This window comes from Patiria miniata, unplaced genomic scaffold (genome assembly GCF_015706575.1).
Source record: "Patiria miniata isolate m_02_andy unplaced genomic scaffold, ASM1570657v1 HiC_scaffold_7, whole genome shotgun sequence".
Lineage (NCBI taxonomy): Eukaryota > Metazoa > Echinodermata > Asteroidea > Valvatida > Asterinidae > Patiria > Patiria miniata.
In genome coordinates this window covers 19,205,571-19,225,372 of record NW_024037074.1, presented here as the reverse complement: position 1 = coordinate 19,225,372, position 19,802 = coordinate 19,205,571, and the positions used below count along the sequence as shown (strand labels likewise).

General features: G+C 37.2%; 1 protein-coding gene across 1 annotated transcript in view; it reads right to left on the bottom strand.

The window, feature by feature from the left end:
• Positions 1-16,578, bottom strand: part of LOC119744670 (F-box/LRR-repeat protein 20-like) — a 31,186-nt gene extending 14,608 nt beyond the window's left edge. The window contains exons 1-2 of the mRNA XM_038220735.1: positions 16,422-16,578; positions 3,446-3,504 (exon numbers count right to left, since the gene is read on the bottom strand). Coding sequence (XP_038076663.1) covers positions 3,446-3,504; positions 16,422-16,451 — 89 coding nt within the window. The 5' untranslated portion in view covers positions 16,452-16,578. The remainder of the gene's footprint in view (positions 1-3,445; positions 3,505-16,421) is intronic.
• Between the last annotated feature and the right edge of the window lie 3,224 nt (positions 16,579-19,802).

Below are 19,802 nucleotides of genomic sequence, written 5' to 3'. Positions count from 1 at the left end.
ATATTTTTGGGGGGAAAATGAGGAGAAAACCTCGAAAATCATCAATTACTACCTTTTACCCTTCACTACATGCAGACACCTCCATATGATTGTACCTCAAAAAATGCCAACAAAAACAAATTCCCTACCAACCTACCCTATTTTCAAATGCCATGTACATGTAATCGGAAGCAGAATTAGTAATTTTTTATGGTCTTTTCATTTAAAAAACCTGCTATCCCTGAGGGCCCTGTATAAAAATACATATTTACATTCATTTATATTTACTCTATTTCTCGGGATAGACAGTAAAACCAAGGGAAAAAACACAGAAAACAAAAAGAACCTAACAGCTCCCGAAGGATTGCCCAAAAGAGACAAAGTCTCTGTCGAGGGGCTCTCCTATCTGAAAGTTCAAACAATTGAATTAAATTAAAATAGTGACAATGCTTAAGATAAAACATCATAAAATTGTGTAAAACCACTAACAACAAGTAAAAATACGACTGAAGAAACAACAACAAGGTGCTGGCTTTCAGTACTACATGTAAGCTGACATCTTGACACATTTCTTTTAACTTATTTGGACAGCCTAGATCACAAGTTTGCATAAATTTATAAATTTCTGATCAAAACTACTCTCAAATATAAAACACATCACTACAGTGATGCCTGAAGAAATATTTGTAACTTGAAATTAAGTTTCAAGCTCAGATATTTCACTCAAAACCCTTGTATGAAATAAAATAAAAATTTATAGTGTGTTTTTAATTGGTTCTGTTCATGCATTAAATATTACGCTCCATCGTCAATGTAAAAATAAATTTCCAAATGCCTAGGTGTACATAAATAAATACATTTGTGACGAGAATAGTTTTTCGGCTTCATTTTTTCTCTTCAAGCAAAGCATTTTTTCCCCCCAACAATATTTTACAGTGCATTTTAAGTGGATGGATTCCTGCACAAAATATTGCGCTCCGGTGCCAGTATTGATGTGCATGTATTCAGAAATTTTCCACTCAAAATCAACAAAATATGACAAGATTGCTCATTCTAAATAATGTCAGATAAGGCAACCAGAATGTGTATAGAAACCAAATATATCTTGCAGAATTGTGGCCCTGTACTATAGTGTGTTCATTTCAGGCACATGAGCGTAATGTTTGTGTGTTTCATGAACATCATTTATGGATCTGTTCAGGGGCACCCAGTCAAAGAATATCGTCTTGAGGGTGTTGGGGGGGGGGGGGGGGGGGGGGAGAGAGAGAAGTGACAGGAAACTGACCCCAAAGGAATAAATCACTAAAATACACGTACGTGTATGAAAAATGTATCTGCCAAGAAGCATGACTTTTATTAAATCACATAAAGTACTACATAAATGTTTAACTACATAAATTTACATCAAGATATTTGAGGGACTGAGATTCAGGGTAAAGTTTACATGCGAAATATTTACATGTACATGTAATAAAAACCTTTAACATGTCCATAGTGTAGGTTTGGAATGGATTCGTTAGCGGATCATGGGGGGGGGGGGTAAATGGGGACCATCCCCCTCCCAATAAAAACCCTGATTTATTCCTTTTTTTTTAATCAGAGGAGTGAAAGTACCTTCCTGTCTTAAAGGTACATGTAATATGCACTGTATACATACAACATTCCTGTGAAATCATGGCACCTGGTGTGCTGTCAATTCCGAGAAGATGAATTTTGGAGCTATTTCCAACGATGGTCGGCTGACCATCGTTGGGAAAAAAACTGACTCTTTTTCAAATACAGCCCCAAGTTTACCAAATTTAGTTAGTTAACATTTGTTTGCAATGCAGTTACACATCCCCGAACGGGTGCTATAGGCTAGTCTGGTTCCGTAACCTAACAATTCCCTGATGTCTATAAATTGCCCCATTGTGGTTTTGTCTGAAGTAGGTCAGGGAACCAGGCTACAAGAACAGCATTTGTTTATTGATTCCCCCCCCCCCCCCAGCATCCATTTTAAACAGGTCAATGTGACAATATTTGCTATAAAATACTTACCCCCAAATCCACCCATTTCTGAAAATTACAGCAAAAGCAAATGTGGTATATTCCCTTTAAATTTTCAGGAAATAAATTTGAACATCGCATATCTCCCATGCAGCCATCAGCTACACATGTTTTTCAGTTTTAATATTAATATGTGGAAATAGTGCACAATACTTAATTCCCTTCCCCTAAACAAAACAAAAACAAAAGAAACCCAAAAATTGGTTCTGGATCCGCCCTTGAATAGATTATCATTATTACCTCCGCCAAGGAGCTTATGTTTTCATCGGATTAGGTTAGTTTGTTTGTTTGTTGGTTGGTTTGTCTGTTAACAAGATAACTCAAAAAGTTTTGGACGGATTTGCATGAACAATTTTTTAGGGGTGGTCCATGGTACAAGTACAAACCAATTAGATTTTGGAAGTGATCCGGATCTGGGTCTGGATCCAGGATGTTTTTAAAGGGTTCTTCACCATTTATGCGAGTATTTCTTTTGGATGTACTAACATGAATATGGCAATTGTTTAGCCTTGGCGGAGGTTTGCGCTCTTTAAGTGCTTTCTAGTTCGATATGGAATACTGATATTTGAGTTATCATTCATTGTCGGATAAAGAAAGTGTTTTTCAGAGCCAAAATCTCACAGAGAAGGAAACAAGATCCAATGCCCCAATCAAATTATAAGAACTGATTAAAATTATTAGGTAAAAACAATCAACTGACACGTTGAAAGTCCAAGCTTTCAGACTCAGATTTCTTCTAAAAATGAATATTTGCCTGAGGTATGTGTATGGGCTCAGTTACATGTACAAGTACATTACATGCTTATTCCAAGAATAAAAAAATCCATGGTTTTTGTAGCATTAACCCAAACTCCCAAGGGTGATTTACTAGGAACCTTCCTCATCGACAGGAGTCATCAGGCTGGCGTAGCGATACTTTCATCGCCTTCCACCGCTGTGACCCACGGATTGGGATTTCAGTCCCTGCCTGATTCCATGGGTTTTCCCCAGAATATTCTTCCAGGCTTTTCCTCCCGCCTCTAAAACTGTAACTTCTTCCCATTGTCTTCTCTCTACAGGTTTCTTCAGGCTTGCGAGCTACAGTGCCTAGGGCGCTTTTGAGGAATCCTTGGTTTCATTACCAGAAATGATTAATACTAATAATAAATAATAATAATCCTTGCAATAATAATAATCCCAAAACCATGGTAAACTGTGCACAAAAAGAGTTGCACTTTGTTTATTTGTGGTATGCCTATTCCCACGTAAAGCACAGTCTGTTTACTATAGTGCAGTACCCATCCTAACAGATTCCAACAAACCCTGGTGTTGGAGTTTGGAGGGTTGGGGACAAAGGGATAATTAAGTTGCTTGGTTTTTTGCGGGGTGATTTGAGAATTAAAAAAATGATCAAATACATAAAGATGCTGGTTAACCTTACCTCAAAGTGTCCTCCTTAGGAAGTTTGGAGTTGATGAGACATTCGTCATCTCGCAGGATCTAAAGTGCACAAAAAACCCCCCAAAAAACGAAACTTGTTGAAAACAAACTGGCAAAACAATATACAGGGAGACCCAAAGAAATACATCCCTGAAACATTTGCCTTTTTTCAAAAATATGATGTGTGGATTTTTATGTTTTGGAAATCAGATTAAAGCTGAGAGCTTTTTCTTTCAAATACTGAAAAAATCACGAAAACAGCACATTGGGTTGCTGAGAAAATGCCAATTATGTAAAACAAGTGATTTTTCATCTGTTCCAAAAGTGCTTCAAACAGTGAAACATGTTACTGTAACTTGTAAGACCACTGTGCAATTGTCTTTAATTTGTGCAATTTCTTTAATATTTTGACATATTTATGATGCTGAAAGGGTTTAAAATATTTTCTGGTGATGGTTAGGACCAAACCATTGCGAAAATTCAACAACAAAAAATTTATACTGCCCAAATTGACCAAATTTTGTCTAGTTTGTAATCAGTTACATGTATATCCCTGAATGTCATGAATGAGACTTATTCTTCCCGATTGAAAAACTGGAAATCATACCACAAGAGGGTGCAAGTAGTCAAAACGTATTTAATGAAAATTTTGGAAGGGAGGGCTTTCTGTTGAGAAAAATACTTTCTGTCTAGAATGAAGGATGCAGTTTCACAGTTTTCTCAAAAAGTATACGAGCTGACAGTTCGACAGGTAATTAGGTTTTTAATAACATGCTTCAGATTTATTGTATTGTTGCTCCTTGATTTGTAAAAAACACTTTTTGTTTTGGTAAATGGGGTCCACCAACTTTAAAACCAAAGATGCTTAGTGCATCCAGACATCGTCCTTATAATTTACCCCTCATGCAGGGAGGTCACAACCATCCTCGTTGATTAGGTGGAGATGGATGCTGGGATTTATTCAATTTACGCTACGATAACAGGGTCAGTGTTTGACTAGATTCCAACCCAAGGTATGGTACGGTGCACAAACTTTACAGTACATCACCGGGGAATGCAAAATCCACAACAAAATTCAATCAAAGCAGTGCATTTGAGCCAGGGACCTAATTCTGTGCGATCGAGTATCAACGGGCCCGGTTCCCTGTAGGCTGTAGGGAACAAAATCCACTTTTAAATTATTTGACTTACCGAACTAGTTGGCGACATTAAGAATATGCAGGTATGTCATAGATAGGGTTTTGAATTTTCAAGGGAAATTTTAGGGTAAAATGACAACGACGACGACAAAACGCAACACGAAAATAAAGATGGCGATCACCGCACGATGTACTGTGAACGCGTACATGTAAGGCACGCTGAATCGCACGGCACCAACCGTAAACCGCATAGGAAAATCGTAATTTCTACCCCAAGAAACTGTTCAAGATTACAAAAAAAGTATCATTAGAATTGAGAGAAGTCTGCTTTAGGTTGAAAAGGTCATTTTTGAGTAATATAAAACACCCTTGACTCTAATTTGATCGAAACTAAACCTACACTACAAGATCGCCTAATTCTGCATCCACCATCACTGTATGTGCATTGACCCAACAGATTGAAACATCAAGCGATCAAATTTTATGAGCCATCGCATCAATTCATCAATTCAGTGTTAAACAAGGTGATGGATTCCAAGGTAATTTTATTTAAACACCAATGATGAACAATGATGAAAATTATATCGTTTGATTTGTCTCTCATAAATGCAGGACTGCTGTTGACAGTCGTTGTGACAACAAGTTGTTGCTTAAGAACTGTTGGTTCTTAAGACATTCTATATTAAGAAACTACAGGTACCACATACAGTTACATGGGGAGGGGAGTATTCCATTAAGAAAAATTCAGACACCGGGAGTGAGGACTACATTGTACATAAACATGAGCTCTAACAAGGTGTATCGCTGACATCAGCAGGGAGATACTTGATACGGTACTTGATATTCTCTTCCTCTGTCCACGGAAACAGGCATTAAGTATGCCTCTCTGCAACACATTGACACGTGTTCAAGGAAATAATGTGCATCAATCAGACCAGGGGCGTTTCAATTTTCAGAAAATATTTCTTCCCAACATTTGTGACCTTAACAACTGCCATTTTGGCGAAACTTTTTTTCAATGAAGAATGTTTAACTGTAGAACTTGCAGTGGCGGATCCAGGGGTGCAGAGGGGGTGTCCCCCCCCCACCCCTCCCCCCCCCCCCAGCAGTGAACGAAATTAATTCTCAAATAAAGCCATTTTTCACTTGAGAGATCCTTCAGCACCCCCCCCCCCCCATTCCCGGCAGTGACTGAACCGAAATTTTCTCAAATAAGGCCATTTTTCACTTGGGAGAGCACCCCCCCCCCCCCCCCCACCCAGGCAGTAACCTCTCTGGGTCCACCCTTGACAAGTTATTCAGTAAGCAAAAAAAAAAAAAAAAAAAAAAAAGTATGGGAAAAATGGATATTTGTGGGATATCCCTCTTCAAAGTGTACTTGCCATAGAGGCCAATGGAGAATTAAAGGTAAAGACTGCATGAATACATATGGGCAATTCCTCACGTTACATTTTTTATGTAAGCTTTTAAGCTTACTTGGGCTGTAATTACCTTACTGAAAAGGTTTAATAACTGTTATCCCCATGGTAGGTTACTCCCAAAATTGGTTACTCACGTTACATTTTCGTAACGTGAGTAACCGATTTTGTGCGTCTTGTTTATCATACATAACACATTTTTCTGGATGTTATCTTTGGTGCTTAGGTAGGTCTAGGTCTACTCTATCTACCATGGGGATAACAGCTATTAAACCTTTTCAGTAAGGTAATAACAGCCCAAGGAAACTCAAAAGTACATCAAAAATGTAACGTGAGTAACTGTGGAATTGCCCATTTGCACAATAAAATGTTATTTTGAAAATTAGTTTCGTATGATAATTATACCAGATGAACCAGTACATTTACTGGTATAGTATATTATGACATTGTCTCGATCTTCAGACAGTTCTGACAGAGACAAATGCTGATGTCTTAATTTCCACGAAACTTTAACATTCATCCGTCCCTGTACGACTCAGATGCATATTATCCACTTGCCAGACTTGGACAATCTCTTCCCCAGTTCTTAATGGATCAGATGTGCGTACGTGTCCCTACTATATCATCTACTCAGAGAATCACTGACGTTAAGGATTTTTTTTTCAAGACCAGGTCGTAGAGTAGCAAATTCCGGGCAATCCAATTGAAGGATTGATTTTATTTTTCTGCCCCACAGTGAGCTGTTTGATGCTTCAAGTTACACTGGGCTTGAGCAGGGTTTTATGCTCTTAAAACCATGCACACCATGTATCAGAAATTATAGACCGACTAACTGACATCTAAACAAAGTGCATTGAGAAGCAAATCAGATATATATTATAATAGCTTGTTTTTCACTGAAAAAAATCATGTTTTAAATGAAAAGAAAAAGAATTCAATGATTCAGCCACAAAAACATACAATGTGGGATATTCAAGTTAGGCCCCCCAAAAAAGTCTCCGGTTTCTGGTATGCGGGTGCATCGCTGTAGCCATGTGTGTTGGCAAACTGAAAAATGTTTTTTTTTCAATGAAAGATGATGTCTCAAAACCGCCAAACTCACTGGTTTGACTGGAATCCTGCTGCTGCACAATTTTAACGTGTTTAATAGATGGGGTTATGATCGAGAATTAATTCAAGCTTTATGTGGCCTCTCTGGACTCCCATATATTTGCACTAAGTTTAGTCGAGCACCATTTGCAGTCATCAGCCGACATTTGAATCAAAACAGTCAGGTAAAAAAAAAAAAAAAGCCGCGTCGCCGCACCACTTTTTGGGCAAGCTCCATACCAGAAACCGGAGACTTTTTTTTTGGCCTTAGGGTCCAGAATGTGATTTTGAACTTTGTACATAACGGTACACGTGTAATTTGCCATTCAAGTATCATTAACTAAGAAAATGACATCATATGATTTTTTTATCAGAATTATAAAATCATAGATGTCAGATTTAACAGGAACACGAAAAAATATGTGGAGCCTAAATTTGAATGATCGACCCATGTACTGCCAATGATTTGTTTTCTTAATAAATACAGTTTCCTGAATTAAGAAAAAAAATATCGAATAAAATCCTCAATTAAAATATTGAATCAGCATGTAAAAATATTGAATTAATATCCTTATTAAAAGATCTCACGCTGTCTGTCTGTCTGGTGTCTGTCTGATGTTTGTGTGCCACGTTTTTAGTAAAAGGACTAAGGAGTGTGCGTAAGTACAAAATGCAAGGGTTAAAGGGAAAATACAACATTTGCAAACATCAAAAAATAAAACTACCAAATCATTTTGTAATACCTTGCTGGACTGTTAGTGAATGACAGTGTAAAACATCCAGTAAAATCATGGCACCTGGTATACTGTCATTTTCAAGAAAAATAGTATTTTTGTATCAATTTTCAATGCTGGTCGGCCGACCAGCGTTGGAAAAAACTGGCTTTTTTTCAAATACTGGCCCTAATTGACCATCGCACTTGTTTGCAATCGATTACACACCTATGAACGGGTACAAGCCAGCTAGACTGGTTCCCTGACCTTACAATTCCCCAATGTATGTAAACTGCTCTGTTTCTTCTTATATGGAGTCAGGGAACCAGACTACAGGAAAATGATTGTTTTTCTTGGTTTTTATAGCATTTTCGAACCCAAAACCTCAAAAAAGTCAGCGTAACTATATTTGCTATATATTTCCAACCCCCCAATTCCATCCATTTCTGAAAATTACAGCAAAAGCAAATGATGTATATTCCCTTTAATGGAGATGTATCCAGTGTATGCAAGACCTATGCCCCAATTTCACTGTCCTCTGAAGTCACGGTTTTGTTTTGCTGTTTTGGCAAATTTGTTTCTTTCACACTTTGAATAATTAAATATTACAACATTATCTCTATGAAAACACTCCAAAACGTATCGCTATTATGCAAAACCGAACGTTGTTGATGAATAATGTGGCAAAATTGCTTCACCAAGGTTTACCACGCCCACTTGGGGTCAACAGGCAAATTGAGTTCAAAAATTGAGTTAGCGGCATCCCGCTAGTAAATACTTGATTATTAACATGAAGCATGTAAAAATAACCAAACTTTATAGCTGGATAGATTTGAACTCATTTTGAACAGCAATCCCTTCGCTTCATGTTCTCAAACTGACCGAAAAAGTTCAGTTCTCCCAAATTATGTAAACCACTGGCAAGTAAATCTCATGCATAGCTAATGACTTTGGTTAGGCCTATATCCAGACTATTAATGGCGTTCAGTTTAACTAAGCTGTGGATGACAGATGCAAGCCTTAAATATTAATGACAATAAGCTCCAATTTCTGATGTCATTCCCTTGCCAGTGCTGAGAGTGTACTCTAGGGCTAGACATCGGACAGACGGTAAACAATTACTCACCAACGATGTAACTGATTAAATCATGCATACACGAGACTCCTGCTTCCCCCCTTTTATCTAGCTCCCTCCCTCCCCCCCCTCCCGTCTTTGTCGTCTCATCCATTTCATTTGACAGATTAATTAATCACAATCTCTTTTGTTGTTTCAATATATACCAAGTGAATTAATTTAAAGCAGCAAACATCTGACTTGCATGTTCATCATAATTTGAGCATCATTTTCATTTTTTTTTTATGCAACTTGATACTCCACTGCACACTGGCAATATAGGTTTTTTTTTTAATATAACTTGGATTGTGGATTTTTCAGGTTCCGATGTCGGGCAGGTAGTGGGAGAAAATAAAAAAGATTCCAAACATGTGGGGGTGCCCTTTAAAGCACGCCCATAATGGTGCCCCTAGTATTCCGACACAGTGTTCGGTTACGAAAGTGCTCAAACGAAATGTCGTCGTTCAATTTTACTGCACGAAAGTTACAAATACTTGATTGGGTGAAATTATTATCAAAAACAAACATTGATTGAAGTAAAAAATATATTGAGCTGGAAAAAGGCAAATTTCGCATCCATGGACAATAAGGCCTGTGCTATGTGCTCTGTGGCAGAATCAGTAGCATCCATGTGCATGCAGCCTCGTTAGTATTAATTAATGTTAAAACCTTCAAAACACATCAAAAGTACGCACGTGTACATTATTATAAGGAAGGAGAAATCAAGTTCGTGGACATAACAAAAAATTGTCAATTTTTTATTTCGACGTTCCAAACGATGTTTGCTTGGCATTTTTTTTTTATTTCGTCGCCAAAGATCAAAAAGCACATGTGCATTGATCGGTCGATGTCATGGACATCATGGTCCAGTACTGTCTAGGATATTTTTAGCGAATCAGTGCACTACAGATATACATGTATGAACATAATCATCAAACAACGGGCACGTCGCAAGGCGGTATGGAAATGTACAATTGTTCCTTTCTCTGTTTTTGGTCTGGGGCCAGTATATACATGTATTGCGTGTTTAAAGTGAATCGAAATCTAAATTGTGGGTTTTTTGGGGGGGGGGGGTATCAAAATTGACATTTTTTTCAGCGGCGTCTAATTTGTTTTTCACAATATAATTTTTTCAGCGGCGATTATATAATCCGAGTTATTAACAGAATAACCTAATTATATCGCATATGTTTTCCATGTCAGGTGAATTCCAAGCCAGGGAAAATGTGAGGTCTGCACAATTTCTGTGATACATGATTTTCAAGGTTTCTGTCTGGAAATTTGTTTTTCAAAATCCAATTTTTTTTCAGCGGCGATTACATAATCCGAGTTATTAACAGAATAACCTAATTATATCGCATATGTTTTCCATGTCAGGTGAATTCCAAGCCAGGGAAAATGTGAGGTCTGCACAATTTCAGAGATGCATCATAAATTTCAAGGTTTCTGTCTGGAGACTTGATACTCCACTTAACACCGGCACTATAACATGATCTGATAAAGTGCTATTACCGCCTTCGTCTACTAGCTGAAACCAATATCTTTAATGCACATTCTAGAAACTCACAGCCCAACACAATTCCAACATGAAGTCTTCAGCAAACTGTACACATAGCATACACAATATACAGTGCCTCAACTCTACTGTAATATATCACAGGGTCCCTAGGTTGACCTGGACTGTGATAAATTAGGCAAGTTGCACTGATACACATGTGGGTACCGTACAATGTACATAAATTTGAACACGTCTCGTCAAAAATGCCCATAGAATTTGAACACAAGTACCAGTAGCCTACATTTGTACTTGTTTCATCAGTGTCCTGAAGATAATCAAGCAAAGTTGTGATGTAGACAAAAAAAAAAAACGCAAGATAACCAATGAAATAAAATGCAGGGTAGGCCTAAGTGTGTAGTGCACGAGTATTAAAATCAAAATCAAGCTGTAGGCCTATACATTCACATGTAAAACCATCGACATGATTGACAGCGTGTACATCAATGACCAATTCAATGCAATTTCCTTGGCGTGACACACATCTTTATAGTTCACACACGTATAATGATGTCATTACTGTCTTTTTTTAAGAGACGAGCTGGATGAATGTTATTAACTGTTAAAAAAAAAAAAGATGTTGCATTGCAGATTCTGTTTTGTTTTATTTATGTGCTTGAGCAGTTCGGTTTGGATTGTTCTTTTATGAGCAGTGCTGGTGTTTGCTTATGGGGCTTCATGTGTGTTAATATTCAGGGGTTACGAAGAGGGCTGATAATTTACTGCAGGACATTACGTGCAGGGCGCAACCATGACATTGAAAATGGCCAGTTTCAGGCAAACAGGTGTAATCTACATGGAATGTCTAATTAAATATAGTGCATGAAAAAAAATGAAGGGAAAAAAAAGAAAGAAAAAACACGTAATGCATAATATTCCCCCCAAAAAAAATCATTAAAAAAAAGAAAAAACATGTAATGATGCATAATATCCTAAAAAAATTCATTAAAAAAATTAACTCAGAACATGTACAGGCCGGTAAATATAATTAAAACCAATGATAAAAACCACCATGTTTGCGATTCCTTAGTGAGTGATTATGGATTTAGTTTTATTTTTTGCCATGCCTACATACATGTATCAAGGGCAATCAATGTAGACCACTCTATGCTATTTTAAACTGCACTTTGCACAGACAGCATTTTTTTTTCCAATTCACTAGAAACTTTGTCCAGACTGATATATAGCATGGGGTCCAAAGTTTGAAGGAAAAAAAACAATGCTAAGTACTCAGGAAATGACAAGCATGTCTGCAACATCAGAACATGAGATTTTCCACACATATGCAAATTCTTAAACTCTTTTCTGCAGAGGGCACGTACTACAAATATGGTATAAGAATTAACTGATGTGTCACTTCAGGTGCACCGCATTTTAAAAAGGAAATTTCTAAATTATTATTATTATTATTATTATTTATTCGGCAAAGATTTCAAACAACAAACAATACAGAGAATATGACAATGATCCTTTACAGAACAAAACTAGTGGAACAAGTAATGGGTTACGTTTAGCAGGGTTCGATATTTCTCTTTCACATCTGGCGATTTTTCAGTTTCCATAAATTGAGATGATAGTAACGATTTTACAAAGGCCTTTTTTACGAGGGTGGTTTTTGTAAGAAATCAACGTGCCAAAAATAATTGCAACTTGTAGAATTTTTGCATGTTAATTTTCCTATTCGAGGGGCCCGGAAGTGTGCCACAAGGGGTGAACTTTCAGACTCTATGGTCGAATTGAGAGACAGGCACCTTCATTGCACTATGGCATCAACAACCATAGATGTGTGTGCCTCTGATAACATGTTTGTTTTTACATACATGTTTTCTGCTGATTCACACATGGCTAGTGCTGCTGCAATATTTTCACCAAAGATTACACAAAACATACTAGCAGAAATGGTGTAAATGCGAAAGGTTTTTCAATTTTTTTCATCAAGATCACCAGGAATCATTTTCTTTAAATGTATCCTTCCTGTGCATCAGCCAGTTGCACCATGGTTGCACAGCCCTAGATCACTCAACAGTTTAACAACCTGTGTCACTCACTTAATAAGTTAATTGGAAAATCCAATTTTAATATCACGCTGGTTTTGTTACACATTCACAAGATCTACGTGCATCTCATTCTAGTGCAGTCTTTTTCAGAATTAAATTTTTAAAAAAATTGCTGCTGGCAAGACGTGGTGATCCCAATTTCATTTATTCCACCTGTGGTACTGTTTAATTTTTTAAAGATGATTCAAAATGTTTGGATACAGTTTTGAGTATACTGTAGAAACATCTTTAACCCTTTGTCCAGGCATTCTTGCTAAGGATGCAACCTCAATCCTGAAAAATCCTCCAGCAATCACTGTCAAAATGTTGAGGCAGATGATTCCTGGAGCAGTGCGGACGATTTCAATAATCTAGGCCTAAATTTATGCACGGCTGAGCATAAACAACACAAGGTCTGGCCTAAGACCTTGACACAGTGCATCCTCCAAAATCAGACACACATTTTTGCCAAATAGCCTCAATGCTGCAAAATCCTCCATTTTGCAAAGAGGATTGGAGGATTTGGGAAGGATACGGTTAAGAAGTAATTGACATCAATCAATCAAAAATATTTAATTATTCCCAACACATACATACATGTGCATACTTTTTATATAATTATTTAGCATTTGAATTATTGTTTAAGGATGGATGGAGGTCTCCAAAAAGCACGAGCTTGTCGAGTGGAGACCCCTGCACTAGAAAGACATCTGCACTAGAAAGCAGGAGGTCGTGGGTTCGAGTCCAACCCGAGTGATTTTTTTCCAACTTTCACTCGGGAGGTAACACACTGAGTATACAGTGTTTTAAAAAAAAAAATGTCGGTGAAGGGCAAAACCTAATTTGAGTGGAGACCCCACTGTATAAAATGAACAAAGAACAGTTACAATTACAATACATTTTTAATACAAGGACCATGTTTACAAAAATGTAAGGATTCAAGCTTCTACCAAACATGCCCTACACACACAAATTTTCCCTAATATCCATACACAGCTGTGATTACAAACAAACCTACCAAAACAAAGATCGAGATATTATGTAACACTATAGTGTTATTTCCGCCGATGTGGTTTAGGACAATATGTGACCACTCTGATAAAGTCTACTACAATTCAAGAACATGCTATCAACCAGATTAACCAAGTTTCCGACCACAGCTCCGGGTCAATGTGGTTCACTGATCCAGGAAACTTGGCACCAGTATTTCTCGAATTCCGACCCCCATCTTGCAAATATTTCACATAGCTCTCCTATGACACTATGGTTCCTTGTTTGTCAAATCGGTTCCTTGTTCTCTAATTCACCGTACTTTTCTTTTATCAGTGCACAAAATGCTGCACAAATGCCATACAATTAATGTGGTCGAAACTTGCTGAACAAGAAATAAATCAATTACTTGTAAAAATATACAAGAATGGAGCTATTAAACAACAGACTCCCCCCCCCCCTTCTACATCCAAAGATTATCTTTGAAGGTACAATTTGTATACAGTGCATGTACATGTACACATGCACTTTTCCATACTGTCAAATGATGCATTTTATCAATTGATAGACCTACAAGTTTAAGATGAAATAATATTATTTGAACAAACAAAACTTGGCATATTAATTAATACATAGCTGCATGCGCATGTTTCCACAATGTGTCCAATACAAGAAGTTTACCTCATTTAATTTTCGCACATTTAAAATTATTGTAATCGAGACTTCTTTTTTAACATTTAGGCCAAAGCTGGAATGGGTTTATCAAGTAAGCCAAACATACAGTGTATACATCATACATAAATACATCATACATACACATCACAAACGTTCCCATCCCAAGTCATGATGAGAACGGCTGAGGAACTGTTACCATAACTACACGTATGGAGAGTTTCCACTTGACGTCATCTTTAGACTGAGGTCAATGACTCTGTGATGATATGATGGAGGCCCAACAGTTTGTTTGCGTTTTTAATGACTGTAGCTTATGACAGTACGATAACTAATCTTGCCTTCCCACTCATCTTGTCTGAGGCAATTGAGTCTGTAATTAAGATGGATTGTGATTGCAAGGAACAAAAGCAGTGCAACGTTTTGATGACATACATTAGTGCCAGCGGTTCAAAAACTACATAAATGAGCTCAACTTCAAGTTTACACAACTCCAGTTAATATTAACTTTAATTTTCCCGACAAACTTATTGGGTTAAATTATATTAAACACAAAATGTGGATTAAGATTTTTTTAAACAAAATTCCACGGAACGAGTTCCATACTGGGCCACCACTCATATTCCCTAATATGACCTGAAAAGTACCACAAGTTGTAAATCTGACGAAGAAACACTATTTAAGGAGAGCAAAATTTCTTAAAATACTTCTTTTTTTTCTGTCATGGCCCATAGACTTAGTGCAGGAGGTCTGAGTGGGTTGGTTTGTGAGTGGGTTTCCAATTCCACTACTTATGACTAAGCAATGCTTTTGGCATGTTTGGGTCCCCCCTGATTAACATGAATATGTACAGCTAACTGCCTTCAGCTGTTGTTAGGCCTGTATAATTGTCCTTCATATAAAAAAAATTACCATGTCAAACACGCAATCAAGCCCCGAATAAGCAATTTCACGGTAATGATGCGCCACCTTGTTCACGGGGCAAAAAGAGCACGCGTTGCTAGATGCAAGCGCTTATTGGATTTAATGCATCATGACTTGCAAGCACTTAAGTTTTAAGCATGTTCTTTTTGGCACTGTGGACAAGATGGGGAAAGTTTTCCATACTTTACTAGGCCACCACTTTTTTAAAATTAACTTTCAAGTGCCAAAAAGTTGCATCCTTTATTATGGTTATTTCCTCCACTTTCCCTCCTCTACTCTCACCCTCTCCTTTCCTTTATTCCTATTTATTGATCAGTCACTAACTTCATCGAGATTCGAATCTCTGACTCTTCGTTAAAGCACAACACTTTTACCACTAAGCCGCACACGGTCGCTTGTTGCAATGATCAATCTTATGACGTATTTAAAGTATCCATTGAGATAAACTAAATATTCATGAGAAATTAAATATTCATAATGACGTATTGCTGTCATTGGCCGGCTCATGCGTTGTCGATGTCATGCGTATAACGTACCGCTGTCTTCCAGACACTTCAATCAATTTGATCGGCTGTCTTTAACTTAGTTCTGCAGGACGTGTGCATCCAAAATGTGCTCCGAAAATACATTTTTCCTTAAAAAAAATCGCATTGCCAGAGCTTCCTGGATTTGTCTTTGGTGACATCACAAGGTGAGGTGAAGCAATTTGCATAAACGCGACGTCACAGCTTGAGGTCATCTCTTGTCACATTCAAAATGGCTGCCATCACCAGACGTTTCACGAGTGCATATGGGCTCCAGAAAGATTCAAGAATATCTCGGAAAATTGAACATCATTACACCTAAGCATCCCAGAAGTGATAGATGGGACATCATAGAATACAACCATATGTAAGAAACTGCCTGTAAATTTTATGAAAACGTCCTCAGTAGTGCGCGGTACCACGGTGTGTGGCCAGAGGTTCAGCGCAGCATACTGCGGCCACACGGGCTATCCCTAGGGGGCCTACATCATAATCTTTAGTCCTTTTATATTTGATGATGCTAAAATGGCTACATAACAATGGGCAAGTTAATTGTGCACACAAATCTCCGGCGTGTTCTTGTCCATGTACAGTCTACAAAAATACGACATGAACGAAGTAGATATATACGTGCACGCATACACGTACTGTACATCATGTTTGTACATCACAGCAACAACATAGGTTTTGCAAAATCTCCAGCCATGCCATCGTATCACGCGCACACATCCAAATTTCCACCTCAAAACCCATTCTAAAAGTCTAAAAACAGCCATTTCAATTCTTAAAATACGCAAACTTACCTCACTTCGACTTCTCAAGCTATTGCTCATTGTTAAAGGGATGAAATTCCTCTGGAATTCCTCTTGATGTTGTCCAAAAAACGTCTCGCAGAAGGGTCATCGCAAATCTAGCTCCCCTCTGACAATGGATAAAAAACATAGCCCTTTAACGAAATGGAATGTATCGAATGAAAGGAGACATTTGATTGGCCAATCTGTCGAAGCCGTCGACATTTATTCACTAAATTTTGTCATCTACTGGAATGAATCAGACTTTAAAAAAACCCAAAGAATCTCATAAATTTATAGAGTTATTAATACTCTTGACTTACAAATTGAATACTGCTGAAAATAAAGGATGTATTTCTCTGAAAGTGTTTAAACGATAGAAATTTAATTGACCAATCATGCAGCTCGTCGACACTAGGGGAACAAAACCAGCTGGATGCATTTATTTATGTTTTGATACGATTACGCTTGCGCAACAATAAACTTCCGGGTTTATTGATTTGGCGGGAATTATAAAGTACGGGGAACAAAAGCTGGCGCGCCAGATCTTCTTTGTTACCTGCGGAACAGAAATTGAACATGTGTTTGCACTCACAGTATCCCCGCACTGTGAAAAACGTGACTTTTGAGAGAGGACAAAAAAAAACAGGGCTTAAATTACTTTGCAATTTGATGAAGTACTGTTTTGCGGCTTTGCGGCCATTGAAACTTCCGAGTCTAGCTGTGACGCTGCATCGATTATATGATAAAATACCACAAGTGAACACAGCTGAAAAAACAGTTACAGATTACAAACAATCGCCCGTGTATTTAAGTTGTTTGTTTCATATTTATTTAGGAAGTAGAACGGCGCAGCGCGGGGTTGCGATTAGGGTATGGAAGTCACGGTTTGGATTGTTAGTGGGCAAGCATGATGGAGACTTCGGTGGGTAAAAACAGAATAGCTCTGACCGAGGTATAATTTCCTGGATGATTTCCGTTCCCATTTTGTTTGTGGAAAGATAATGGCCTGGGAGTTAGAAAGGAATTCACATTCCTCAATTGTGATTCAACGTACTAAATACTAGTTCCTACAGTTCATGTTTTAATAATAATAATAATATAATAATGTGGTGCTTATATAGCGCTTTATACCAAAGGTCTCAAAGTGCTTCACAATTATTACCCCTGTTCATCAGGCCATGAAACCAGTTTCTGCAGCAGCTCCAGATCAGCACAATCTGGTCTCTACCTTCACAGGTACCCATCTATACTCCTGGGTGGAGAGAGGCAATTGTAGTAAAGTGTCTTGCCCAAGAACACAAGCACCATGTTCCCCGTTCGGGTTCGAACCCACGTACCTTGGCAAGTGAGCCGAACACCGTAACCATTGGACCACAGCGCTCTACAAATGCATGATTATTTTTCTAAAATTTAAGAAAATTACTTACAAGGAAATTAATAAGAAGGTAAAACAAACAACCCAACAACCTAACAAGCAAACAAAAAACACACACCCCAAATCAAATAACCCAATAAAAACCAACAAACACCCCCTACAAATAAACAAACAAATAAACACCCCAATAAACAAACAAACAAAACCAGAGAGAATAAATACCGAAGCAGGGGATCATTCATGTATTTTTGTTTCATAGTTCTTTACAGAAAATGCAGAATTTACAGATAAAATAATATGGGAAAGAAGAAACTTGCCCCATAACGCACGAGACGACTCCTATTAAGAAGGCAAAGATAACTGGTGAAGTATGTGAACAGAGATAAACCCATTAGGCAAAGACAACATCCTACTGAGAATAAAGTTAAGGATTAAGATGGGATTAGGATTACAGGATTAGGGTTAATAATAGACAGATTCTAAGACAGGAATATATTATGATAAAGACAGGATTAGGATTAGACAGGATTAAGATGTGGACAGGATTGGGATAAAAGTGACAGGATGAAGATTAAGATAGGACTAGGATTAAGATGGGATTAGGATTGAGATAAGAATCCAGATTAAAATAGAAAAATAATAAAGGTGAAATTAATGGAAGACAACGCACACATTTCATATAAATATTCACATTCTTTATCAAGAATATTCAAATTCTGGGTTGGTAAGAAAAATCAGGCAATATACACAAACAAAAGATTTCAATTGGACCCTGCGCAAATTCAACATGGGCACTGCATATTGTATATTAAACATTTAAAAGCATATCTTCAAACTCAAAACATTGATTAGAATTCAATGGGGTGGGGCTTGCCCCTCACAAGTCTGTCTTTAGCCCCCTCATTTAAAACAATTTTTTACAATAAATGAAAAACTGAAAATTTGATTTCTCAATGCACTCATAAATTCTCAGAGAAATACAACCAGAAAACTAAAAAAAATTAAAATCTAATTTTAGGAAATTTAATATATAACACCCTTTCATAATTCCCTAGAATTTCATAAAGTTCCCTACATTCAATATTGAAACCACACAAAAAATGCTTCATGATATAATAAAACTAGTCAAATTCTCCCCAAATGTTTAAAGGTTCATCATAAATAAGGCAAGCTAAAATGTGTACATCATTCAATATGGCAAATAACATAACATCTAGGAAAATAATGCATTTGACAGATGTAGTGTCCTCATCCACTGACCATGACACACAGAACTGTATGGCAAAGGCTACAATGATTTTTGTTTCTAAAATATCAAAAGGCAATTTAAAACAATCAAATTTCAGTATGCAGGCTTATTGGTTGATTCCTTATTATAATACTGATACGTTAAAAGTACTTGCAAAATGTTATCTTCCCCACTTCGCTTATGAAAAAGTATGGATTTTTTTTTAATTGATCAATTTTATTAATAAAAACAACTACTAACAAATTAGGTTTATTCCACTCACTTAACTTCTTCTGTGGCTTCTTTTTGTGGGTTTTATGCTTAAAAAAAATAAAATAAATCCCCCCCCAAAAAAAACACACACATTATATTGGCATGAGTGTTGAAACAGTGAAACACAACAAAGATTGAACAATTTCTGAATTCCACTGTATGAATACAGACTAGGATATATTCCGCATAAAAAAATAACCTCCAAAAATAATGGGCATTAAAAAACAAAACGACATGACACACATGCCCATTTTTCTGTGGACTTGCAGGAAAATTCTTACACTGCAAAGCTACCAAGCTACCTCAGTCATTTCATGTGTACAAACTTCAAACATATACATGTACATACATATGTACAGTCGACTCTCGTTAGTACAAACTCTGTTAATACAACATTCTGGTTATAACAAACATAAAGCCTTGGTCCCGACTGTGCATTTATATGCACAATGAATGGGACTGATGTTCCTCTTAATACAAAATTCTGATATAACAAACAATTTGGCTAGGTCCT